We start from the raw sequence: 24,228 nt of genomic DNA on the forward strand, positions 1-24,228 counted from the left end.
TATTATATACATTTTTATAAATTTTTGTATCACTTTAGATTTTATTCGACAGTCTAACGGTCATATTTTTTCGTAAATTAATATAATTTTAATAAATTCTCAATTATAAATTATAAAATATATTTTTTACTGATTTGGGAATCGTAAAATAGAAGAACATTGTGACCCAGATTTGTTTGCTTATGAGCATAAAATTACTTCAAAATATAAATTTTTCACTTTCAATATTTTGTGTTTCATTTTGAGTTTAGCAAACGTATACAATTCTTGAAACAGAATTTAAACTAGTTGTCAATTCCAACCAAATTCGACTAAAATGTTCATCATATGTAGAAACTACCCGAATTTGGTTGAACTAAATTCGATGGCCCCCCGAATAGAACTTTAGGTTCATTAATAACTAAGTACATTTCTTTCATCATTAATTTGAGCCATTCAAAATGTAAAGTTTCCCTCTTTAAAAACCAAATTGGCTCGGTTTAACTTCATTTATATTTTGTTTTTGTAAGTTCTGGGTAACGCATGGCTTTACAAAAATCGGATGGCAACAACTAAGCCCAATGCCTCCAAAAGCGGAAACTCATTGGTAACGCTTCGTTGCGTAAATTTCTCGAAGCGACTTTTCGGCCAACAGGTTGGCGAAAAAAAAAAACAAAACAAGAAGGAAAGCAAACTTCGGCAAGCCGAAGTTCATATACCCTTGCAGCTATTGCATTAATTAAATACTTTTGAAAACATTTAAATTATGATTTACTTGAGTATGTGCTAAAAAAAAACATTGAAACTATGATTATTTGCAGCTCAATTATTAGATAGTTATTTTATATATTTTTATTATTTCTATGGGAACTATATGCTATAGACGTCCGATTTTGATAAAATTTATACCATAATTCTGAAATAATTAAACATTGCTATATGTCGAAGAACTAAACAAAAAATTAAAAAACAGAAAAGTTATAATTTTTTTCATTTATTTTTCCGATTGTTCCTATGGGAGCTATATGCTATAGTCGTCCGATTTTGATGAAATTGAAACCGTAATTCTGAAATATTAAACCATTACTATATCTCGAAGAACTAAACAAAAAATTAAAAAACAGCAAAGTTATAATTTTTTTTCATTTATTTTTTCCGATTGTTCCTATGGGAGCTATATGCTATAGTCGTCCGATTTTGATGAAATTTAAACCGTAAATCGGAAATATTTTACCATTACTATATGTCGAAGAACTAAACAAAAAATTAAAAAACAGCAAAGTTATAATTTTTTTTCATTTATTTTTCCGATTGTTCCTATGGGAGCTATATGCTATAGTCGTCCGATCCGGCTCGTTCCGACTTATATACTACCTGCAATAGAAAGACAACTTTTGGGAAAGTTTCATGCAGATAGCTTTAAAACTGAGAGACTAGTTTGCATATAAACGGACGGACAGACGGACAGACGGACAGACGGACAGACGGACAGACGGACAGACGGACATGGCTAGATCGACTCTCCTAGTGATGCTGATCAAGAATATATATACTTTATAGGGTCGGAAACGTCTCCTTCACTGCGTTGCAAACTTCTGACTGAAATTATAATACCCTCTGCAAGGGTATAAAAACAACGAAAAAACACGTCAAATAAAACAAGAAAGAAAACACAAATCTGACGCCAAACCAAAACCAAAACCGCCAGCAAAATGGCCGACAATAACAAAAGCCAGAACAACAACAATACAAAAAAACGGAAAAATTTGTTTTAATATTTCAGTTACGCTTCGGCAAGCAACCACATCGCGATAGAGCCCCCGACTTTGACTTCTTGAAAAGTACCATATAGCACATATGCACTCTATGTGGCGGGGATGTGGATGAACTGGAAAAGGGTAAATCACGGAGGAGCCCCACATACTCGTCGATGGAGATCTCGTGCCAACCCAAACCACAGCCGTAAAAGACTCTACCAGGCCGAGGCGACCGAACTGGGGAACGAACACCTGAGCATTTCTTTATGGATCTTGAGCAGAAAACCTATCGCGGCGTAACGCCATTAAAATTAGTGCCGAGCTCAGCTGAACCGAACTTCGGAGCCCCGGAGAGAGAACTATAGCCCGGTAAGATTCAGATAAAGATACACTCCTAAAAACTATTCTAAAATTATAATGCCAGCAAACAGCAAAAAACTAAGATTATAAATGTAAATTTTGGAAAATGGTGTGAGACAGGTTTATATGTAACGTGGTTTTTATGTATAATGAAAAGCATTATACAAGATTAGAAATAAAATTCAATACTGTAGTTCAAATAAACGGTTTAAAAATTACATTTTACAAACGTTTAATTTTTGTATGGATTACAATCAGTGTTAAGAAAGGTATAAGTTTTTTGATTTGGTTAAGGCTCAAGGTATTTGCAAAAATAAGGTCTTAGGAAAGGTAAAGGATACTTAATTTTTTAAGATACTTACTAAGGTATAAAGTTAAAAACAAACAAAATTTTCAATGACATTTTTTTATAATTATTATTTTGAGGTCATGAGGTTATTTTTGAAGTTGCAATTGAGTTGTGATATTTTGTATACGCGCTGGCATTAAGTCTTGTTGTAGAAACATGTTAAAAAAATTAACTTATTTTCATGTGGCAGTAAAATTATGTTATTTGCGAAAATTTAACAACATTAAATTCAGTTGTATTATACTCATATCAAAACAAAAATAAATACGAATATTTCAGTACCTTAATATCTAACAGAACACGGGTAGCCTCATATTTTGTTCGCTAGGTCAGGTATAGGTTATCAAAAATTGTACCTAGGTACAAACCTTCACAGATTAAAGTTTACTCAAGTCAGGAGAAACATACATAAATTTAGGTGTTAAGCATAAACTTTTTGGGTTTTTGATACAGATTTAAAAAATCATAAAAAAAGTTTTTTAATAATAAATCTATAACCTACAATAAAAAAAGCTTGAGGGCCACACAAAATGCAATTACTTTTAGTGTAACGATACAGATATATACATTGGGGTAACAAAGCCGTCAAATGGGGTTCCAGTCACGAACGCATATCGGTTATAGCTAGTCGGTTCTTTGCCTGGTTACGCTTGGTTGTCAGATACTAAGATGGCGTTGAGTATTTCGGATACGATCCGATCCTACCCAGCCAGATGTAAAGCTCAGTATTGAAGTACCGCCAACATCCGATGTGGGAAAGGGCAGCCGTTGACTCCCAGGTAATTAGAGTCGACAACAAAGACCATAATTACCTTGTAACTAGGAATTATGAAAATATCATTAAAAAAAAAAAAACTACAGACTGAAAAAATAGCGAAAAGAATGTAGTCTAGGGCCACCCAGCCGCAGAGATCAGGTCTTAGCCACCTGACAGTAGTCAATCTTTAATGACTTTTATTCTTATTTTACTTCATGAGTTTTTCCTGTACATTAGAGGGTTTCCCATGATTGTGCCTCCATTCAGCACTCGCATCTTCTCTTTGGGTCACGTCTAATCTCCGTCTTGATAATCTCGGCCCATCCAAGTCGATTTCTTGTCTGACCATTCGGGTCTCTAACTGCGATGCAATAAAAACTCAGCCACTTGTGTGTACTTCTCTCGCCGTGTTTTAGTTTTTTATTGTTTTCAAGTGCTTGGGAAGAATGCCAATTGCCTTTGGACATGGGACAATATTATCGGAATTGAGGTAGAAAAACTCAGCTCAATGCCCAAAGACTTCGTTCTCTTCTGGTCCAAGTTTTAACCACATTTTATGAGCACTTTCCTCTCACATCCTTAGTCATGGACAGAGATTATAATGTTGCTTTACAAAATGAGGTGATCAACAGAAAGAAAATACATACTAATCGAATTTTATGGCTAGAAAATAGTATTAAATACAAGCCTATAAAGGCTGGATTACTAAAAGATATAAGTAATACAAAATAAATGTAAACTAAAAGTTAGAAAGGCCTTATTGCAAATAGTGCAAGATAAGACACAAACAAAATATTAAGGAGAAAGCGTTTCCGGCTCGATAAAACTGATCGATTAGCGAGTGCAATCTCTTTTTGTAACAATTAATTAAAAGCTATTAAAGTTAAGTTCTATTGCAAAATGTGAACAGATAAGAAAGCACTTAAGAGCTGGGTAAATCACCGGGGGTACTCAATACTAAGAAAAGTGACCAGAGAAAACTAGAACCCCATAGATTGTACGCCTCTGCTGAATCACCCCGGTACTCCCCGCAGCGATTAAATCTTATTATCAGCTTTCTTATCAAATTCAAGAGACTTGCAATTGTCTGAAGGGAGAAAAAAAATCAGTATACTTCGGACCTTGCCACTGAGTAGATCGCGAAAATATGCTGAAACGTATTTTGTTTGTCGTACTAATAGCACTTCTTAAAAGCTGCTACGCCGAGACACCGGAAACATATCTTTTAAAATCACACAGGTAGATTATCAACTAATAATTGTAAAAACATTAAAAATTGTGTATACAAAGCTCCTAAAATTCAAAAATTGTATTTATTATTTAAATATATGAAGGTTTCTATTAAAAATAATAGTATTATTTTAATTAATATTACTATTAATACTAATAATAGTATATTATTTTAGTACACCCATTTTATTAGGTTTTAAGGAAACATATCTTTTAAAATCACACAGGTACATTATTAACTAATAATGGTAAAAACATTAAAAATTGGGCATACAAAGCTCTTAAAATTCAGAAACTGTATTTATTTTTTAAATATATATATATATATTTCCATTAAAAAGAATAGGTATACTTTTAGTACATTCGTTTTATTAGGTTTTAATGAACTATATTATGATTATAAAGGAATTCAATACCAAATAATATTGTTCACAATTTTAGATATATATTTAAACGCTTTTGCCAGCTTTTCCCTGCCCAATTGCACTAACACTCATTACTCTCAATAAAAGTAATAAATAAATCTTATTTACAGTCTTCCTCCGGATTTAAATTTTATGCCCACCCTGGGAAATGGCCACCTGGGCTACACGGTATTCGGGGATTCCATCTTTATGAACGGAGTCTACAACGGAGCCGGAGGCAATAGCAAACGTGCTCGCATCCCCAACTGGATAAACATAAGCACGGAAGCCTGTAATCGTTTCGGATGTGCTTCTGCAGACGATGTGGATGTCAATGGAACGAGCTATGAGATGGACCTGCGAGATGGCTACTTCCGCGAACGCACAACCTACAGAAAACTGGGATTTTCAGTGGAACAGAGAACCTATCCGCACAAGTTCTACAATCGCGCTTTGGTCTATGAAGTTGTAGCTACCAGGATTGACAACAAAAATTCAAGAGCTAATTGTGGGTAAACCTAAAATTTAATATTACATAAATCTTACATTTAAAAAACATATTGAGTAGTATTTTAAACATGCCAGCACACATTTTAGTGCACTATTAAAAGAATTTATGAACATTTTGTGATGTAATAACATTATTTTAATTAAAAAGTTCTTAACTTAAATACTTTGGTTAATGAAGTTTAAAAAAATGCTTTTGCTTAATGCATCTGGTTTTTTTTTGCATTAAATATTTGTAAAAAAAATTGTAATGAAATGAAATTTCAAGTTTTTGAGTTAAAGGTTCAACTGGTTAAAAAAATTCTTTTGAAAAAACACAATAGTTTCGATTTTAATTAACTTAACTTATTCACAAGATTTGCTCTTTATTTTTAGCTCCAAAGTTCCTGAAACTCACCCAGTATCCTGGTAAATCGAGTGATGCCTTCGACTTTGTCGTCGTGAACAATGGCGGTTCCTCCAGCGGAGATTATCGCACACTTCGAGGTCGCACAAAGGAGCTTGAGTTTGCAAAATTCCAACCGGATCCCCAGGAGATCTTTGTCCTCTTCAGTGAATCCTTGGAGCAGCCCTTACAACTGCAATGGCCCACCTGGCAAGATCAGTTGAATTACAGCATTATCATCACCATCGATAGAGACGAAGGTGTTGCCCGAAAGGAACTCCAGGCTGTGCTCGAGTTGAGCTCTGGAAATCTTCTCCAGAAGCACACGGAATCGTGGAACAGCTTTTGGGACAACGAGTTCTCCATCGAACTAAGGGGTGATGCTCTGGAGCTGTCGCACATTGTTAACGCTGGTATCTTCTATTTGGTTAGTTCTCTTCCGTCAATCGAAACCAACCAGAAAAACGAGCCCTTCTATGGACTAAGTCCCACCGGTTTGGGACGTGGCAATCTGGAAGCGGACTACCAGGGGCACAATTTTTGGGACACCGAGATCTGGATGCTGCCGGTAGTCTCTCAATTCGGCCTCGAGTATGCAAAACAGGTGCTGGACTACCGAAAGAGCAAATTGGAGGCAGCAAAATACCATGCGAATGTTACTGGCTATAAGGGCGCCAGGTAAGATCTTGGATAGAGTCTTTTGATTTATATACCCTTATTTTAAATTTGGTTAGATGCTTTGTAACGCAGTGAAGAAGACATTTTGTACCTTAAAATGTATATACATTGTATATAATTGATTTAATATAGCCATGCCTTTCTGTTTCTATGTTGTTTGCGAGCTCAGCTTATAAACTTGAGATTTGTAACTTTAGCAATCGTATGCTTATATGTGTACGCAGATCTTGTTTAAAAAGGGGACACAGATCGGACATCTATATCCTATAGCTGCTATAGGATCAATCAGGTCAAAATTGTTCACTTTCGCACATTTTTCTTTTTTTGATTTGATTTCAAATGCTGATTTTTGCACCAAATGTTGTTTTAGTATTTAGAACATAACCCTTGAGTTTTAATCAAAATCGGTTGACTATATCCTACAACTGGCATATACTAAATGTGTTTGACATACTGACCATAAGGTTGTTATAGCAGCCACAGGAACGATCGTGTTAAATTAACTAAATTTGGTAGTTTTCAAAGTTTTCTGCGTATATCTCTGCTGTTTTTTGCCTAACATGATGGTTTTATATCATTTTGGATCCATCCCTTGACTGCAAATGTATCATAACTTAATAGGTGTATAATGTTAGTTTTATTTCTCCCACCTATCCTTAGATTTCCCTGGGAGAGTGCCTACACTGGGACTGAGGTCACCAATCCCTGCTGCCCCGAAGTGGCTCAACAGGAGATCCACATATCGGCCGATATATCCTTTGCGCTGCAAAAGTTTTTCGCCCAATCGGCGGATAAGGTGTGGGCCTGTGAGACAGCTTGGCCCATTGCCGCTGAGGTGGCTGAGTTCCTGGTGAGTCGAGCATCTTGTGAGGATTCCCAAAATATGTGCCACTACCTCAGGGTAATGGGACCCGATGAGGATCACCCGGACGTGAATGATAATGTGTACACGAATGCTGTGGCCAAAATCGCCTTGGAATTTGCCGAATGGCTGGGTCCAATGTGTGGTAACACAAGCACCGCACTCTTTGAAAGTTGGCGTGAGGTTAGCGATCGATTAGTGATTCTGCGGGATGAGGTCCTTGACTACCATCCCCAGCACCAGGGCTATATGCCAAACACCATTGTCAAGCAGGCGGATACTATACTACTGGGATATCCCTTAAGATTTGATAACAGGTAAAGATAACAATTTATGGTTGATAAGACACTTGGTAATTACAAACCTTTTAAAAGCGCCACACACTTGAATGACCTACGCTTCTATGCCAATGTAACCCGAGAATCGGGTCCTGCGATGACCTGGTCTATGTTCGCCCTTAATTATCTTACCTCCTGGCAGGATAAATTGGCCAACGAGTATTTTGAGCGTGGCTATAGGAGCTACGTTCGACCCGAGTTCAAGGTGTGGAGTGAGACGCCTCTGGGCTACGAAGGATCGGCGAACTTCCTCACCGGCATCGGTGGCTTCCTGCAGGCCTTGATCTTCGGCTACGGAGGCCTGGATTTTGGCCGGCTTGACGACCAGTTCCTGATGATTATAGGTCCAACTAGGACGCCGCCAAACGTGGACGAGGTCCATATCAACTCTATTCCATATGGAAGGGCTAAGTGCAGCCTGACTTTCAGGAACCATTCCTGCGAAATTGTCTGTTGGGATAGTTTTGGTCCGGGTTTCCAGAAGGTTCAGGGTCAGCGGAGAACTTCGCTTGGCAGATCCTTTAACTGTAAGTTTGGAGTTTCATACATATTTGTTCTTAAGTTACCTATTTTTGTCCTTTTCAGTGACCCATAGGAACGAAGATCCGCCCATCGAAATCAGCTTCTTGAGTTAAGTCCAAAGTGTATTTGAATAATTATGAAGAGAATTACATATTTGGGCCGGATGCACACGTAGGAGTTCTGAACTTAATTATTGAGTACGCGGATTAGAAAGTATCTATTGCATTTGGTTATGTTGTCTTGGTAATTAAATCGAAATCGAAATCGATTTCCTGCTTCCTCCTTCTTTATTTGAATTTGGCTATCGAGGAGCCGCTGACACCTGGCGCGTTTTTGTTGCTGCCACTGAGCACCACGTAAGCGGTCTTCGTTTCCTTTTGCTTTTGCTGCAACATGGTAAGAGTGCCCAATGGTGTATCGGTCGAGCTCATGGTCTTCATTAACTGCAGAGAAGTAGTTTATTAATGAATGCCCTTTATTTATTCCCATAATAATAAACTCACCCCATCCTGCTCCATTTTCTTCAGACGCTTTTCAATCTTATTCTTGCCCGGTCCCTTGCCGTGGAACTTATGTGACAAGTAGCGGAAAGCCTCTTTGAGGTTCAATATGCGACCATTGTCGTCGATATAGTCCAGCTTGACATTGGGCTTGAAGGTCTCCTTGTCCTTGAAGTCCGTAATTGGCCCAAAGTGGAACCGATCACGACGTCCCACCTTGTCGTCCTCACTGCAGAGATAGTGCATTCTATTAAAATGTATATCTTAGGATAACTGGTCTAACTTACCCGGCGGCTTTGTCTTCAATGGAATAGTTCTTGGCCTGCAGATGGGCCATTTTGGTGTTACTAGGCCTGTTCTTTTCCTCCTTTTCGAGGTATCCCTTAGACAGAGCCAGGCGCAAAGCATTCGCTACACCAGCGCCCACATCCGGCTCCTCATCCAAAATAGCCCGATCCTCCAGGTCCTCTCCCAGATTGTCCAAATCGGCTGGCTGCATGACTTCGTCGGGATTGACCGAATTCCAGGTGCCATGACTCAGGGCAGGCTCATCGTCTTGCGTGTCCATGTGCTCCTCCGGCTGATCGGTCTTGTCAAAGTCCATCATGTCGTTGGAGTCCTCGTTTCGATTGCCCGCCATACCGTATGTGGGAATGTCACCCAAGGTACGGCAAAACTCCGCTGTGGCGTTCAACACGATGTTGGCATCCACGCCGGTAGGAAGCAACCCTGAACTGGTTTCCTCTACGGGTTCGGGTTTTATATCCCGCTGAATATTTTCGAAATCAACCGGTAATGGCTTCTTTATGATATTCTCCTTTTGTTTCAGTTTGCGAGCCTTTGCTAAAACCCTTTCTAAATCATCATCCTCCGCTTCCACCTTGACCTCAGTTTTAACCGCCTCCAGCTCCATGTCCTCATCCTCGTGATCACGATAACGTCCACCACGACTGCCAAAGTTTGAGGAAGCTGACGTCCCCGGCTCCATCAAAGGCTCAAGATCATCGGCTTTTAGTTTCTGTCGAAGTTTCTTAACCTTTTTCTTTGGCTTCTTGAACCTGCAACATATACATTGATTATAAATCAAAATGGGTTTTATTTAAAAGCATTCAAACGTACTTGGCCAACTCCTCTGTACTGTACGTGTCCGACGCCAGCTGCAAATGGGTGTCCTCCAAGGTTTCCAACCGCTTGCCGGCTAATTTGGTTTTAATCTCCAGGAGCTTCCGTCTGTGCTCCCGCTCTTCATCCATATTTTCGCCGATCACAAAGTTCTTGCGCTTTTTGGGCTGACCCTCGATCTCGTCATCGTACTTCTCCAGCACCGAACGCTCGATGGGATTGCCCAGCTCATCGTACTGCTCCTCGTACACATTGTAGCCATAACTGAGCGGATTCTGCTTTTTGTTGCTCACATTCTTCTTGTAGCGCTCTTCGTCGAGCATATTGACATTGACTAGAGTGTCGCCCTCCTCCTCGTTGAGCACATCTTGATCCTTGAGCGTTAGGATGACGGTGCGACCCTCGCCGAAATCATCCATGTCGTGATCGACTCGCAGTCCCTTTAGATTGCTATCGCCATAGGCCCGTTGACGGGCTTTGGTTTTCTCTTTCTCGAGCAGTTCTGAAACGCCAAAGGCCTCATCCAGCTCTTCTAGCTCTTTGGCCTGTATTGAATGCATGTTAATTTCAATTTGGCTTTTAATAGATGTTGATGTTACGCTTACCTTACGTTTGGCCTCTTCGCGTTCGTTAACCACTCGCTTGTTCTTGTCCACCCATTTGGACACATTGTCCGTCTCCTCGTCAGACTCGCCCAGCGTTTTGATGCGAGCAAGTCGCTCCTCCAAAAACCGCTTCTCCTTGCGCTGCTTAAGCTTCTCGCGCAGCTTCTCGGCCTGCTTTTTCTCCTTCAGGTTGTCGGCCGGCTTGTGCAGGAATTCGCCCCATTCATCTTTGTACGATGAAAGATCGGCATCGCCACCGGAGGATTTCTTGTTCTCGGACTGGCTACCATTGCCTGCTGCGGTCGGCGTCACCTTGCTGGGACCACTTTCCACTTCGAGTGGCTTGAGACCCAGCTTGGCGCGCAGTTTATTGGTCTCCGTAATGGACAGCACATCGCCGGCACCGTTTTCGGGAATGGGCGAGTAGGAACGGGAGGAGGGTTCGCGTTCCTTGGCGACGGGCTTGCGGTTGGCCGGCGGAGGCGACTGGGATCTGGAGCGTTCACGGTTGCGCTCCCGCTCGCGTTCTCTACCCGATCGCTTGCGAGCCTCCCGCTCGCGCTCGATCTCTCGTTCTCGCCGTGATTCATACTCGGCATGCCTAGAGATTTGCGGCGGTGGGGGAGCGGTGAGCTCCCGTTCTCGCTCACGTTCCCGTTCCCTCTCACGCTCCTTGAGGCGTTCTCTTTCGCGCTCCTTGAGGCGCTCCTTATCGCGCTCCTTCTCACGCTCTTTCTCACGTTCCCTTTCACGTTCCTCCCGCTCCTTGAGGCGCTCCTTCTCCCGCTCCCTTTCCCGCTCCTTTTCACGATCTCTTTCGCGTTCACGCTCCCTTTCCCTTAGAAGATCACGTTCCCGTCCAGAATCCCGCTCCCGGTCCCGTTCGCGATCTGGGACTTCTCTGGCATCCCTGACCTTGGCCTGCTCCTGCACCGGAACCTCCACGCAGTCGGAACCTGCAAATAGGGAACACCGGTTAGAAGTGTTTGAATCACCAGCAGGACAATCGCTTCAACCACTTCTGCTCGCCCACTCACAATCTGCTCCAGCAGCGGACAACCTGCAAGAAAAAGAGAAGCGAGGAGAAACGCCACGATGGGTTTAGTACGTCCGGTAAGGGATAAGTGCAGGTCCAAAGCGATTGCCGGGCATTGGCGGTCCGTCAATCAGATTATCGCTTTTCCGCCGGATCCGCCGCCCACGACAATCGCCCTGCGATGAGCCTGGCCTGCACCTGTGGGCAAAAGCGGGCAAACACTTACTGTCCGAGTCCGATTCCTCCAGCGAGATGACCTCGCTGGGCCGCTCGCGCTCCTTGTGTTTGTGGTGCTTGTGGCGATGCTCCTTGTGATCCTTGTGCTTCTTGTGCTTGTGGTGTCTGTGACGCGACGATGAGTCGTCGGTCAAATCCAGGGTCAAATCCTCGTCCTCCGTGGCTCGGCGCTGGCGCTCCGGCGATCGCGACCTATGGCGGTTCTTCTTGTCCTTCTTGTGCTTCTTTCCGGACGACGAGGAACCCATTTTTTTCAACAAGAAGAGAAAATTTCACAAAAAAAAAGCAATAAACGACGCCGGTGTGACCACAAATGAAAATTGAATAAATACTGAAATAAAAATACTAACTTATACATAAAAAATACTGCGTTACAAGAGGCGTATTAAAATAAGTCAACTAAATAAAATTAAATTAAATTTTTTAATTTTTTATAGCAATCATTTAAAAAAATTATAGATTGTGGTAAAATTTAGTAATTAAGGAGTAAATCGAAATTGTTTAGTGGGATTTCGGGGTTCTGCGAGATTATTTAGGGCAATAGCTTATTTTTCATCTGGCAACACTGGCATATAATAACAAAACAAACACGCGGAAATTGAAATAAACAATGGAATTAACTAAAGTAAGTAGGATAAGCAATGTTTAGAATGAAACTTAACCATTGAGACCCACAGAAATCCAAGAAATCAAAGAACGCCAAGAAATCGAAGTCGCCAAGAAGTGTTAAGGAATCGGCCGTTTCGATAAAATTGACGGCCCTGCACCGCAAGCAAAAGGAAGTTGCCCGCGTGCTCACTTTAAAACAGGAGATATTATTAAAATCTGGAGTTTCCTACCTGGAATATCTGGAGATTCGTGCAGAAATCGAAAGACTCAATGGTTTAAAGGAGACATTTTTGCGCCGTGTGGACAAATTGAAACAACAAGACAAGTAGTTAATAACTCAATTTGATTTAAGAAAACAATAGAAATATAATGAAATTCATAGTCTGAACAATAATAGTTAACACTGTCTGCTATTGACTTAAATTATCATAACAAAAATTTATTGGCACAGGATATTAGGCCGATGTCTTAATAAGCAATTCGTTTAACTTAAAGCCGAAAACAATGAAAAGATTTAAGTCTAGTTAACAACGGAGAATACAAATTATTGCTTATTTCATTTTGCTACTTGTGGTAGTAATCATTGCATTTCTTAATGTAAATTTTAAACTAATTGTTGTAAGAATGTTTAACATTTAAAGTTTAGGGTAGGAACTGAAAATGTAGTATAATTACAAGTGTGAGATGGTCATGTTCGTAAAGGAACTTTTGGTAATATGTTTGGGCTGAAGTTTTACCCGTTTGGTAATGAATTCTGGTTTAGATTTTGGGCTTAAGTTTATCTTCGGAATTCTCGAAGGCTTTCCACATGCGGGCGAAATCCGCCTGGAACATACGTGCCAGCTTTTCGTCCGCACTGAGGATGCAGTTCTCCCAGTTGCCTCCGAATCCCTGCCGCGTCCAGTTGACGGAACCGCTGACCACGACGCTGCAGCACGGACGCATCCACTTGCGTTTCTTGAGCAGCCGGATCTCCTCCACTCGCTCCACCCCATCGATTACGCAGTACTTGTTGTGCATCATGTACGTGGTAATGGGCGTACGCACCGGAACGCCAAGGCTGGCCAAGACATTGATCTGCGATCCGGCGGAGAACACCATCTCCCGGTCGCTGATGATCCGGATGTTCACGCCGCGCTGCAGGGCCCGTTTAAAAGCATCCGCCAGCGGCAGAGAAGTAAACGTGTAGATGGCTATGTCGATGGAGTACTGCGCCTGGTCGATCTGCTCCACGATCTTGCCCACATTCCTCAGGGTGCAGTGCTGGTTCCGGCACTGCAACACCACCGCATCCGGCGATTTCGACAAATCCGGTGACCGCAGGTGCTGCGCTGCACAAATGTCGCCCAGTTCATTGAAGGTAAGCACTTCGTGCACGCGGAGCGGCTTCTTGCCGGAAAGTTGGCCCTGAAGGAACGTGACCATCTTCCAGATCACCTCGGATGCCAGAATGGCGCCGGCGGCAATGCTAATGGTGGCCACAATGGGATGCTTTTGGATCTGCTCCATATTTAAATCGAAATCCAACATTTCTTTTGAAAGTTCTGCGCTTTAAATAATGTTCTAATGGAGTGACCATCAAATTCAGTTTGTTTTTTTCAAGACTTCGGTATTTCTCCAAACTGGTTTTTGGCCACACTTTGAGTGGCGTTGCCGTATCGCGGCCATGCGCTTGCCCATTCGAATTAAACAATCAATTTCTGGACCATCTAAGCATTCGCAACTATTAAATGGATGATCCTTCCGCCACGCTCTTGCCCGGCGAATCCGAAGATCTGCGGGAGGCGCGCAATGCCGAACTGAAGAGGGTGCTCAAGCTGAAATTAGTGCTGGACGAGCTGCGTCGTCTGGATTTGGGTCCAAATCCAAGTGCGGAAATCAAAAGAACTCTCAAATTGGTTTCCATTGGGAACTATGCGCGACTGGGCGAGCTCGAGGGCAGTGGTCAGGAGCAAGTGCTGGGTAAAATGACTTGGAAAACGTTTTCAGAGGCATCTCTAACTTTTGTTCTCTGTCCCACAGGTCTGCCGCACGCCAGCAGTTTTCCGCCCTTGAGCTATACGGATCGCAAGATGGTGCGCACAAAGTTAGCTGCCCAACTTCGGGCCACTCTACAACCCATTGCAGAACTGGGCGACAGGATGCGCGATGAGTTTCCGGATGCCTTTGAACAGGAGGCGGACCTGAGTAGCGACCAGAAGGAGATCCTGCGGCTGGAGGAGGAGCATCGCAGCGGGCTGAAGCAACTGGTTGAGCTTCTTGGACGCAAGTGCTCGCTCCTTAAGGACACCGCCGAACTGAAATTGGGCCCCCAGTTGGCCAACGAACTGAAATTGCAAGAGGCGCAGGCGCAACTCGTTCAAACAAAAGCTGAAATTCTGCGCGGTTTCTTTGTCCACGAGGCAGCTTCCCGCACCGAATACAGTGTAAAGGCGCACAAGGAGGTTGAGGCGCACCTGGACGAGCTGCTCGCCGCCAAAAAGTAGATAAAGCAAAATATAACTATGTAAATTAGATTAAAATACATAAGAATTGTTAAGGAAACAGGGTCGTTTGTCTAGGTACTGTAGTCAGAGTGGCAACGCTGGTCATACATGGCTGACGTTTAGTACGGCCACACTGGCGAGCAAACCATTTGTAAACAAAAGGAAGCTTTAAAGTTTTCAGAAATTAACTGGCGATGAATGAAACAAATCCTTGTGAACTGGCCTCGCCCCGGGAAGAGCCATCCGCGGAGGATGATTCACAAGCCCAATCCCCACCAGAGGCAATGGCACTCCTGAGTAACAGTTCCTCCAATGCCGGCAATGTCTTGGATCCGGAGGATGAGCAGGAAGCTGATTCCGTGGACCGCGATGACTCCGCCAGTTTGTTTAGCACCACCACAACCACCACCAGGAGCAAGTCGCCCAACACACGAAAACTCAACCGCCTGTGCCGACGGGTTAAGGCTCCAAAAATGGTTACACCGCTCTACAAATACAGGTGGGATTGCCTAAGTGTGACTAGATTTCTATATATTAATCATCGGATGCATTGCAGCTCACATGTCCGAGAGGATCACAACCACCAGATCTTCGGGGTGCAGTTCAATCCGTTTCTGGACAGAGCCCAACCGCAGGTTTTCGCCACCGTTGGCAAGGATCGGGTCTCCATCTACGAATGCGAAAGGAGCAACGGCGAGGAGTCCAGCGAAGGCATCCGCCTGCTCCAGGTCTATGCAGATCCAGATGTAGGTACTCAAACATGTAAAACTATATCTAGATTTGTGGCATTTCTATAAAATAGTCAGCCAAGCCGCAAAAACTAAACGGGTAGAAATATTGAAAACCAGCGGAAGTTTGTTTACTTTCTTGTTCCTTATTACAATATTTGGAAAAAACTCTTAAATTAAAACTATTTTATTTGCTTCCATTCTTATGAGCTTTGCACTATTTATCACTGTTACGTTTTGTTGAATTTTCATTTTAATTTTATGCTGTTATAGAACAGGATACATAAAGTCGATGGTTATTCAATTCAATATGTTAACTAGACCATTTTTTTTTTTTTTTGGACTTCCTACGTATATACTTAGCATTTTATTCATATCATACATTTTTGTTTATTCTTTTCAAGACCGATGAAAGCTTCTACACGTGCGCTTGGTCCTACGACTCAGTGACCGGCGATCCTGTCCTGGCAGCGGCTGGTTACCGCGGTGTCATCCGCATTTTTAATCCCGTGAAGCATCAATGCAGCAAGAACTACATTGGCCACGGGCACGCCATCAATGAGCTCAAGTTCCATCCGGTTAGGCCGCAGTTACTCCTTTCCGGCAGTAAGGATCACTCGTTACGGCTCTGGAACATCCAGTCAGACGTGTGTGTGGCTGTGTTCGGTGGAGTGGAAGGTCACCGGGATGAAGTGCTGTCAGTTGACTTTGATTTGCGCGGTGATCGCATCATGTCCAGCGGAATGGATCACTCGCTGAAGCTGTGGCGCCTGGACAAGCCGGATATTAAGGAGGCCATTGAGTTGAGCTCTGGCTTTAGCCCCAACAAGAACACGGCTCCGTTTCCAACCATCAAGGAGCACTTTCCGGACTTCTCCACGAGGGACATTCATCGCAACTATGTGGATTGCGTCCAGTGGTTCGGCGACTTTGTCTTCTCCAAATCCTGCGAAAACTCCATTGTGTGCTGGAAGCCGGGCAAACTGTCAGCCCCTTGGCACGAGATCAAGCCCCAGGAGTCGGCCACCACGGTGCTGCACCATTTCGACTACAAGATGTGCGAGATCTGGTTTGTGCGCTTCGCCTTCAACGCCTGGCAAAAGATTCTGGCCTTGGGCAACCAACAGGGCACCACCTTCGTGTGGGAACTCGATTGTAACGATCCCAATCTGACCAAGTGCAGTCAGCTGGTCCACCCCAAGAGCACCTCAACCATTCGGCAGACTTCCTTCTCCAAAGACGGCTCTATTTTGGTCTGCGTGTGCGATGACAGCACTGTGTGGCGATGGGATCGCGTAAATTAGGAAATTGTAAGCTTGGGATATTTAAAATAGTTTGAATTCACAGATCTCCTTCAGAGTAATGTTTCCTTTTGGAAATACCTAGTTGCATAAATTGGCATGTATTAACAGCATTTTTTTTTGCAATGTTTATTAGCTGTTCCAGAGTTCATAATAGAATATACAATTTCTATTTGAAATCTTTTTCTATACTATCTATCAATAATTGGCTAAGCTATTTATTTTAATTTGTTTTTTAAGTTTTTTTTTTAAGTATATATTTTTTTAAGGCTGCGGACGCATATTAAATCCATGTTTGTAACGTTTTTTACTTTAATTTTCTTCTCAAACTGTGTATAAGAATTTGTTTTACAGTACCTAATAACTTTGCACATATATTTATGTAATTTATGAATATTTATGTAATCTTAATCAAATATTTATGTTCAAAAACATATTATAAAAATATATAGCTGTGTTCAATAAAAACAAACATTTTTAAAAATTGAAAAAGTAATTATAACGTAATAGTATATATTTTATATATTTTCTACTCCATACAGAAATGTTTTATTTATTTATTTACGTGAAGCTAAAGCCTTTTTATTTTAAACAAACTTTCACAGCTTATTAGTTAATATTAATATTCAAAAAGGAATATTATATAATTTTAAAGCCTTTTAAATCAACATTTTAACACTTCCAATTGATTTCGGTTATTTATTTGAAACCGTCATTGGTATTTTTTGCACGTTGCTAAATGGTCACACTAAGCTGCTGCTAAAATTTGTTTTCATTGTAAGATTCCGAAAACAAAATGCTGACCGACCGAGTACTTGCGACCAAGGAGGCGCTAGTAGTGGCTCTGGGTGACAACTGGGAGCGCTACCGGGCCAACATGAAGAACTGGTTCCGCAGCCGCTGGTCCAAGGAGGAGTTCGATGCGGAGTCGCGGAAAATACTCTCGCCGGACAAACTGCATCTGCACAATCAATTCCTGCTGGCGCTGCTCAACAAGATCGACGCCTTCGCACCTGTGGAGAATCCACCGACTGTCCAAACCAGCAGCAGCGGGAATCGGAGCAAGCGGCGCAAGAGGAGCTCCCGCACTTTTGCCGAGCGCCTGAACTTCGAGCTCTGCGAGGTCCTCGAGTTCGTGGGCGAGGACAACATGCAGGTTATCCGACCTCCACCCACTATCGGTGGTTCCGCGGTGGATCAGCAGCCCATGCAGCAGCAGCTCCCCTCGCAGCGCTACTGCGCCCAGGAACTCTTCCTGCCCGATGCTGGATTCATCATGGGACGCTTCCTGATCGGCGCCTGGGAAATCGGACTGGTCTCCGTGGACGACAACGTCGCCGAGTACGTGGCCATGGCCGTGCAGGTCCTGCTCAAGGATCTCCTGTCGGCCATCATCAAGAAGCGAAAGCACTACAAGACCAGCGGCGAGGGAAACTTCTATTACGATGTGGGTGCTCCGCTGCGGGATCCTTCGCTGCGCAACACGGTCACCCGCCAGAAGGTGGACGATACGCCCCTGGAGCTGGACAAGGAGCTGAACACGGCCAACTTCATGCGGCGTCAGAACGACGATGTGACCTTCCTCTCCGCCTGTGAAGAAGTGTAAGGACTGCTTCTTATTTATATTATTGATAAAAGTCCTCATGTATCTGAAAGCTTCTAGGAAACTTTTTGTTGTTAGGTAAACAATTATTCATAGGATATTATGACATTTCGCGCACAATAACGTAGCTTTATTGCTTTATTCAGACTCACAAAAGCATGAACCCATCATGTTTTAGCTGTCATAAGTACTATTTTTCCTAGCTCTTGTCTTTTTACTTTTACAAATAACTTGTTCCCTATTTGTTGCAGCCTGCCCAGCGAGCGCACAGTGATCACCCTTAAGGACTGCCAGCTGGCCTTCAGGGACCGCAACCTGATCGGCTCCCATGCTGTTTACTCTATCAACATGGAGCGACTGAACATGATGATGCATTAGTTTATTAGATGTACTTATTAAACATTAGTTCTACGAAATATATACATTAACAAGCAACTTGTTGGCTCAGCAAAGTTCTCGTGGCGGTGGTTTAAAGGGCAACGCGCCTGGCAAGAACTGATCTGACTTGAAGGCTTCGATTTCCTGTTCGTTGAGATCTTCCATGCGACTATAAACTGTGGTTTGAACTTCGTTTGCCATCTGAGCTTGTTGCTGCTGCTGCTGTTGCTGCAACATCTGTTGTTGCTGCATCATCTGCTGCTGTTGCATTTGCAATTGCTGCTGCTGCTGTTGCTGCTGCTGCTGTTGCTGCTGCTGCTGCTGCTGTTGCATCTGCTGCTGTTGCATCTGCTGCTGTTGAATCTGTTGCTGCTGCAACTGTTGTTGTTGGTTTGGAAATCCGGTTGCCGCTGCCTGGGCAAATAGCCCGGGTTGAGGTTGCTGCTGCTGCTGTTGAGCCGCCTGGCCAAAGAGTCCTCCCACATTGGAATTAGCTGCCTGGCCAAAAAGCCCGGCCGCCTGAGGCTGCTGTTGCTGCTGCTGGAAGCCACCGAAAGGATTGGGATTCCCGGGCTGCTGGGCCTGCACTTGGACTTGAGCCTGGGCGAAAATGTTGCCTCCTTGAAAGGCCTGAGCTGCCGGCTGTTGTTGGGGTTGTCCAAAGACACTTGTTGCTCCGGCTGCCGCAGCTCCCCCGCCAAAAATGCTGTTGCCCGGATTGGCATTTGCCATGGTTCCACCAAAAATGCTATTGGTGTTCTGCGCTTGGTTGGTGGCATTGCCGAAAATATTACCCGCAGACAAAGCGGGCTTGCCGAAGATGGAGGCCGATGCATTGGCCGCCGGAGCAGCTGCAGCAAAGGGATTATTGGGCTGCTGCGGGGCAGCCGTCACACTCCCGCCCTCCGGCGTCTCGTGGATCTTGATCATCATGTCCAATATCTGGGGCGACCCCTGCAGCATGGTCTTCATCTTGTTGGTGGCCTCCAAAACCTCGCGATTAAACTGCTGTTGGAATTGGTCGAAGTTGTTCTGCCGCTTGGCCTCGTAGCACAGAAAGCGTACCTCCTCGAAGGATTGGTCCTCGATGAAGTTGGGGAAATTGGCCTTGTCCTTAAAGGGCCCGTAGGCAGAGAAAGGCCACATCCCATGGAGGCTGGCCTCCATGTCGGCCTTAAGACATTGCCTAAAAAATAAGTAAAGAGACTTAAGACTTCATCTCAATGGTACAACCTCTATGCGCTTACTTGACATCAAAGTGCTCGTTGTGGCATTTTGTACCATAGCGACATGCGCCTTGCTGAAAAAACCGGCACACAACCATACTTGACTAGATTTATATATCTTCTTTAAAATTGTTAACAATTATTTTATTTGAACTGAAGGCTATGTGATATGAGCTTCGAAAACAACATACGAAATGTATTGTGCCGTTAAAATACCAGATTTAAGTATTTTGACATTCAAATGCAAGCATACTGTGTTTATGCCGTGGATTTCATGAATTAATCGTGTATTGAAATACACTAATTAAATAATAATAAAATCACAAAGAGCTGGAAGAACATAAGTCAACGAGATAAAATCAGTTATATTTTTCCAAAAAAAATTAATAATTTATGTTTTATTAAAATAATAATTAAATAAAATAATCATATAAGGCAAGTTTAATTTTTGTTTTATAATACATCTTTTGTGTGGAGCCAAAGATCGTTTTCAAGTAAGAAAAACACTTTAAAAATAAATAAATGGCACTAGCCTTAACACAATTTAATCTTTTTAATGGAGATTATTGGGACTAGAATCGTAAATTAAAAATTGTTATTTCCCGCATAAACATAGCTAATGATAATAGTATTCTGTTAGTATATTTTCGCGAGTCCTTTGGTATATTGCGCCCCTCGCAGCGCGGTCCCACTGATTGTGAAATCCGCATTGATAACATAACGAAAAACACAAAAACTACTTGGATTCCATCAAAATGCAGAAAGTGCTGGGTAGACTCCAGACGCAGGTCCTGCGCTGCCGCGCTACAAATGCAGTAGCCACAGTGGTCAGACATGAGGCTAGCTCCTCCAAGGCAGCCGCAAAGCCGGCGGCCACATCTAAAGGTAAGCGAGTCCTCCAAAGTGTGGGATTAGTCCTTAACAAATCCATAATATCCGCAGAATTTCGGGAGAGACAGGTGCGCTTCAACATCAAGAACGAACAGACCGAGGGACGACCCCTGTATCTGGATGCCCAGGCCACCACGCCGATGGATCCACGTGTGCTGGACGCCATGCTGCCCTACCTGACCAACTACTACGGGAATCCGCACTCGCGCACCCACGCCTACGGCTGGGAAACGGAGCAGGCAGTGGAAAAGGCGCGCGAGCAGGTAGCCACATTGATTGGGGCCGATCCCAAGGAGATCATCTTCACATCCGGCGCCACGGAGTCCAACAACATTTCCGTTAAGGGGGTGGCCCGCTTCTACGGCACCAAGAAGCGGCATGTGATTACCACCCAGACGGAGCACAAGTGCGTTTTGGACTCGTGCCGAGCACTTGAGAACGAGGGCTTCAAAGTCACCTACCTGCCTGTGCTGGTCAACGGACTCATCGACCTCCAGCAGCTGGAGGAGGCCATCACTCCGGAGACATCGCTGGTGTCCATCATGACGGTGAACAACGAGATCGGCGTCAAGCAGCCCATCGATGAGATCGGCAAACTGTGTCGCTCCCGTCGCGTATTCTTCCACACGGATGCCGCCCAGGCGGTGGGCAAGATCCCGCTGGACGTGAATGCCATGAACATCGACCTGATGTCCATCTCCGGTCACAAGATTTACGGCCCCAAGGGTGTGGGTGCGCTCTACGTGCGTCGCAGGCCCAGGGTTCGTCTGGAGCCCATCCAAAGTGGCGGCGGCCAGGAGCGTGGCTTGAGGAGCGGCACGGTTCCAGCCCCGCTGGCTGTGGGTCTAGGAGCTGCTGCGGAACTGGCTCTCCATGAGATGGACTACGACAAGAAGTGGGTGGACTTTCTCTCCAATCGCCTGCTGGACAGGATTTCGAGTGCCTTGCCGCATGTCATTAGGAATGGCGATGCCGTAGCCACGTACAATGGTTGCCTGAACTTATCCTTTGCCTACGTCGAAGGCGAGTCCCTGCTGATGGCCCTCAAGGATGTGGCCCTGAGCAGCGGCTCCGCCTGCACCTCCGCCTCCCTGGAACCCTCCTATGTGCTGCGGGCCATCGGCACCGACGAGGATTTGGCCCACAGCTCCATTCGCTTCGGCATTGGCCGCTTCACCACCGTCGAGGAGGTGGACTACACCGCCGACAAGTGCATCAAACATGTGGAGCGGCTGCGCGAGATGTCGCCGCTGTGGGAGATGGTCCAGGAGGGCATCGACCTGAAGACCATCCAGTGGTCTCAGCACTAATATACTAATATGTAAGCCGTTACTGTTACACCACTCTCGTCGAAAGCGAAGGGAAAATAAATTAGTTGGAAGAGTATCTAGGTTTATTTGTACACAAAACCACTTAAAACTACGCTTAGTCCGAACGAATGAATGTGCGCTTGTGTAATAGGTGAGGCAAGAGAGACCCCGAAAAGCGAAAACGACTCCAAAGTACGTCGGCCAAAGATATGCAAATGGTGCAATAATAATTTGCATTTGCCGCTGGTCAAGGTTCAGTTGCCCTTCTTCTGGGGTGAAGCACAACTCGCTGATCCGCCGCCCAGGATCTTGCGACGCTGGGCGAACATGTGAAGGTACAGTTGCGGGAAGATGGGGATGTAGCCCAGCATGACGATCCACAGGAATCCAAAGTAGGAGAAGGTTGCGTTCCACTTGTTGGGCATCACCACGCTCCACACACTGTTTTCGCGGGCGTAGCTCTGGGCCCACCAGAAGCACAGCAGCTCCCCGGTCACGCCAATGGGATACAGGGCAATGAAGGTGGTGTAGCGCAGGAAAACCACGAAGTGGGGCACAACCTTGATGATGTTAAGGGCGTAGTAGCCGTAACGGATGATCTCGGTGATGGCCCAGGCCAGCAGGGCGATGGGCAGACCGGGCGACACCTTGCCAGTGGGCGTGGCCATCACCACGCCGACGACCACCATCATGCGGCTGAACACCTGGAAACCGGTGACCACCGGATTGGACTTGACCAGGCCGAAGGACGCGTTCAGGATCTCCACGAAGGCGGCGTTCTGGAAGATGATCACAGCCAGACGCGTGTACTCCCACAGCGTGACCTTTGCCCGGAACTCGGGGCCCTGCAGCAGGTAGTAGTTGGCCAGCTGCCACAGGATGTAGCTCCATCCGACCACCTGGCCGGCGTTGTAGGCGAACAGGTAGAGCTTGGTGACCGCCGACGGCTCCTTGGAGGCGCTGGGCTTGCTGGACTTGACTGCCTTTGCTGACATTTTGGAGCTGCGTGAACTTTCACCTAGACGATCGCCGCTAGTTAACTAATAAGTCGTCAAGCTTATCGCTCTGTCGCGCGATAATTCCGAAGTCGCTTTCACCTGATTGGGTCAGTGTGACCGCACTGCCAACACCCAAATAATCCGAAAGTACACTAAAACTGGTGTAAGCCGACCTTTAATACCCTAGCCGTTTTAAAATCAAAAATTCGTTTATATTTTTTAAATATTTTACATTGTTAAAATAAAATAAAATTTTAAATGATGTTGGCCACAGTCACACAGATAAAATATAATTTACATATAGTGTTGATTTATAAATTTCTATTGCAACGTCAAAATCGGTAACAGGTTTATTTTACCCTTTACCCACAATGATACCACCTTATTAACCTTGGGATATAATTACAAAACAAGGCTAATGCTTATTTTACAATTAAATTTTGTTTTTAAAAAAATAAGTAAGTTGCAATTTGAAGCGTTGTATTTAAATTAAGTGAATCTAAAAAACAAAAATAAAAAATAAAGGTTGAACGAAGGTAAAGTTGTATGCGATTTGTTATTAAATATTTTTATATCACTTTCTATGTTTTCAAAAACGACGTATACATTTATCATTTATTTAATACTAGGTTGAGGAAAAATTGATTTCCGCACCCATTTAAAGTCAAATCATATATGATTATTTACATAGATAACGTAAAAATGTATTCATGACTACGATTTACGATCTAGACAACAAGGAAATTAAAAAAATTATATATAACGCCAAGCCCATTGTGCCCAGCCAAATACACGTTAAATTCAAGCAATATTTATGGTATCGCACCCCATTGTACCCGGCAGCTGATGATTTTCAGCGAGCGACAGCCGGTTTATGCGATGAGCCAGCATGCGGTCGGCTTTTTCTGATCGCCTGGTGGAAACCGAACCGAAAACCGAACGTGTCTGAAAAAGTCCGCCACCACCACGGGCCGGTGCACGTCCCCACCTGCCAAATCGCGTGTGTGGGGCGATTTTGTTCCCCAGCCGTGGAGCGAATCGCTTGTCGCCGTTGTCGAATTCCGTTGTGA

The 24,228-nt window shown here is 44.0% G+C and overlaps 10 protein-coding genes across 10 annotated transcripts; 6 read left to right on the plus strand and 4 right to left on the minus strand.

The window, feature by feature from the left end:
• Positions 1–4,323: 4,323 nt before the first annotated feature.
• On the plus strand, positions 4,324–8,302 carry LOC128261689 (protein-glucosylgalactosylhydroxylysine glucosidase). Its single transcript, XM_052995489.1, has 6 exons — positions 4,324–4,441; positions 4,968–5,344; positions 5,719–6,406; positions 7,067–7,585; positions 7,643–8,133; positions 8,192–8,302. The coding sequence occupies exons 1-6, from the start codon at positions 4,350–4,352 to the stop codon at positions 8,239–8,241; spliced, it is 2,217 nt and encodes a 738-aa protein (XP_052851449.1). The 5' UTR covers positions 4,324–4,349; the 3' UTR covers positions 8,242–8,302.
• On the minus strand, positions 8,238–11,936 carry LOC128261688 (U4/U6.U5 tri-snRNP-associated protein 1). Its single transcript, XM_052995488.1, has 6 exons — positions 11,618–11,936; positions 10,356–11,311; positions 9,748–10,295; positions 8,916–9,686; positions 8,632–8,857; positions 8,238–8,571 (listed from the first exon to the last, which is right to left on the minus strand). The coding sequence occupies exons 1-6, from the start codon at positions 11,874–11,876 to the stop codon at positions 8,416–8,418; spliced, it is 2,916 nt and encodes a 971-aa protein (XP_052851448.1). The 5' UTR covers positions 11,877–11,936; the 3' UTR covers positions 8,238–8,415.
• Positions 11,937–12,103: 167 nt separating this feature from the next.
• On the plus strand, positions 12,104–12,631 carry LOC128261706 (uncharacterized). The gene is made up of 2 exons (XM_052995508.1): positions 12,104–12,253; positions 12,306–12,631. The coding sequence occupies exons 1-2, from the start codon at positions 12,239–12,241 to the stop codon at positions 12,564–12,566; spliced, it is 276 nt and encodes a 91-aa protein (XP_052851468.1). The 5' UTR covers positions 12,104–12,238; the 3' UTR covers positions 12,567–12,631.
• Positions 12,632–12,700: 69 nt separating this feature from the next.
• On the minus strand, positions 12,701–13,775 carry LOC128261702 (mitochondrial cardiolipin hydrolase). Its single transcript, XM_052995504.1, has one exon. The coding sequence runs from the start codon at positions 13,765–13,767 to the stop codon at positions 12,997–12,999; it is 771 nt and encodes a 256-aa protein (XP_052851464.1). The 5' UTR covers positions 13,768–13,775; the 3' UTR covers positions 12,701–12,996.
• Positions 13,776–13,926: 151 nt separating this feature from the next.
• On the plus strand, positions 13,927–14,781 carry LOC128261704 (augmin complex subunit dgt2). Its single transcript, XM_052995506.1, has 2 exons — positions 13,927–14,199; positions 14,260–14,781. Exons 1-2 carry the CDS (start codon positions 13,968–13,970, stop codon positions 14,721–14,723), a joined length of 696 nt encoding a protein of 231 aa, XP_052851466.1. The 5' UTR covers positions 13,927–13,967; the 3' UTR covers positions 14,724–14,781.
• Positions 14,782–14,817: 36 nt separating this feature from the next.
• On the plus strand, positions 14,818–16,954 carry LOC128261696 (polycomb protein esc). The gene is made up of 3 exons (XM_052995498.1): positions 14,818–15,222; positions 15,280–15,469; positions 15,856–16,954. The coding sequence occupies exons 1-3, from the start codon at positions 14,918–14,920 to the stop codon at positions 16,753–16,755; spliced, it is 1,395 nt and encodes a 464-aa protein (XP_052851458.1). The 5' UTR covers positions 14,818–14,917; the 3' UTR covers positions 16,756–16,954.
• Positions 16,955–17,493: 539 nt separating this feature from the next.
• Positions 17,494–18,790, plus strand: LOC128261701 (transcriptional adapter 1-like). The gene is made up of 2 exons (XM_052995503.1): positions 17,494–18,354; positions 18,607–18,790. The coding sequence occupies exons 1-2, from the start codon at positions 17,549–17,551 to the stop codon at positions 18,731–18,733; spliced, it is 933 nt and encodes a 310-aa protein (XP_052851463.1). The 5' UTR covers positions 17,494–17,548; the 3' UTR covers positions 18,734–18,790.
• On the minus strand, positions 18,714–20,160 carry LOC128261699 (alpha-protein kinase 1). The gene is made up of 2 exons (XM_052995500.1): positions 19,981–20,160; positions 18,714–19,919 (listed from the first exon to the last, which is right to left on the minus strand). The coding sequence occupies exons 1-2, from the start codon at positions 20,055–20,057 to the stop codon at positions 18,800–18,802; spliced, it is 1,197 nt and encodes a 398-aa protein (XP_052851460.1). The 5' UTR covers positions 20,058–20,160; the 3' UTR covers positions 18,714–18,799.
• Positions 20,161–20,623: 463 nt separating this feature from the next.
• On the plus strand, positions 20,624–22,236 carry LOC128261698 (cysteine desulfurase, mitochondrial). The gene is made up of 2 exons (XM_052995499.1): positions 20,624–20,844; positions 20,902–22,236. The coding sequence occupies exons 1-2, from the start codon at positions 20,715–20,717 to the stop codon at positions 22,158–22,160; spliced, it is 1,389 nt and encodes a 462-aa protein (XP_052851459.1). The 5' UTR covers positions 20,624–20,714; the 3' UTR covers positions 22,161–22,236.
• On the minus strand, positions 22,222–23,296 carry LOC128261703 (very-long-chain (3R)-3-hydroxyacyl-CoA dehydratase hpo-8). Its single transcript, XM_052995505.1, has one exon. The coding sequence runs from the start codon at positions 23,153–23,155 to the stop codon at positions 22,415–22,417; it is 741 nt and encodes a 246-aa protein (XP_052851465.1). The 5' UTR covers positions 23,156–23,296; the 3' UTR covers positions 22,222–22,414.
• Positions 23,297–24,228: the final 932 nt, after the last annotated feature.

Source organism: Drosophila gunungcola, unplaced genomic scaffold (genome assembly GCF_025200985.1).
Source record: "Drosophila gunungcola strain Sukarami unplaced genomic scaffold, Dgunungcola_SK_2 000001F, whole genome shotgun sequence".
Taxonomy (NCBI): domain Eukaryota; kingdom Metazoa; phylum Arthropoda; class Insecta; order Diptera; family Drosophilidae; genus Drosophila; species Drosophila gunungcola.

Coding starts and splice junctions, on each gene's coding strand:
- LOC128261704 (XM_052995506.1), top strand. CDS start 13,968: ATGGATGATCCTTCCGCCACGCTCTTGCCCGGCGAATCCGAAGATCTG. Junction 14,200..14,259: donor TGGTCAGGAGCAAGTGCTGG/GTAAAATGACTT, acceptor TCTGTCCCACAG/GTCTGCCGCACGCCAGCAGT.
- LOC128261696 (XM_052995498.1), top strand. CDS start 14,918: ATGAATGAAACAAATCCTTGTGAACTGGCCTCGCCCCGGGAAGAGCCA. Junction 15,223..15,279: donor ACACCGCTCTACAAATACAG/GTGGGATTGCCT, acceptor GATGCATTGCAG/CTCACATGTCCGAGAGGATC. Junction 15,470..15,855: donor AGGTCTATGCAGATCCAGAT/GTAGGTACTCAA, acceptor ATTCTTTTCAAG/ACCGATGAAAGCTTCTACAC.
- LOC128261689 (XM_052995489.1), top strand. CDS start 4,350: ATGCTGAAACGTATTTTGTTTGTCGTACTAATAGCACTTCTTAAAAGC. Junction 7,586..7,642: donor CCCTTAAGATTTGATAACAG/GTAAAGATAACA, acceptor ACCTTTTAAAAG/CGCCACACACTTGAATGACC. Junction 8,134..8,191: donor GCTTGGCAGATCCTTTAACT/GTAAGTTTGGAG, acceptor TGTCCTTTTCAG/TGACCCATAGGAACGAAGAT.
- LOC128261701 (XM_052995503.1), top strand. CDS start 17,549: ATGCTGACCGACCGAGTACTTGCGACCAAGGAGGCGCTAGTAGTGGCT. Junction 18,355..18,606: donor CTCTCCGCCTGTGAAGAAGT/GTAAGGACTGCT, acceptor TATTTGTTGCAG/CCTGCCCAGCGAGCGCACAG.
- LOC128261698 (XM_052995499.1), top strand. CDS start 20,715: ATGCAGAAAGTGCTGGGTAGACTCCAGACGCAGGTCCTGCGCTGCCGC. Junction 20,845..20,901: donor GCCGGCGGCCACATCTAAAG/GTAAGCGAGTCC, acceptor TAATATCCGCAG/AATTTCGGGAGAGACAGGTG.
- LOC128261699 (XM_052995500.1), bottom strand. CDS start 20,057: ATGGTTGTGTGCCGGTTTTTTCAGCAAGGCGCATGTCGCTATGGTACA. Junction 19,920..19,980: donor AACGAGCACTTTGATGTCAA/GTAAGCGCATAG, acceptor CTTATTTTTTAG/GCAATGTCTTAAGGCCGACA.
- LOC128261703 (XM_052995505.1), bottom strand. CDS start 23,155: ATGTCAGCAAAGGCAGTCAAGTCCAGCAAGCCCAGCGCCTCCAAGGAG.
- LOC128261688 (XM_052995488.1), bottom strand. CDS start 11,876: ATGGGTTCCTCGTCGTCCGGAAAGAAGCACAAGAAGGACAAGAAGAAC. Junction 11,312..11,617: donor GGAGGAATCGGACTCGGACA/GTAAGTGTTTGC, acceptor CCCTATTTGCAG/GTTCCGACTGCGTGGAGGTT. Junction 10,296..10,355: donor GCGAAGAGGCCAAACGTAAG/GTAAGCGTAACA, acceptor CATTCAATACAG/GCCAAAGAGCTAGAAGAGCT.
- LOC128261702 (XM_052995504.1), bottom strand. CDS start 13,767: ATGTTGGATTTCGATTTAAATATGGAGCAGATCCAAAAGCATCCCATT.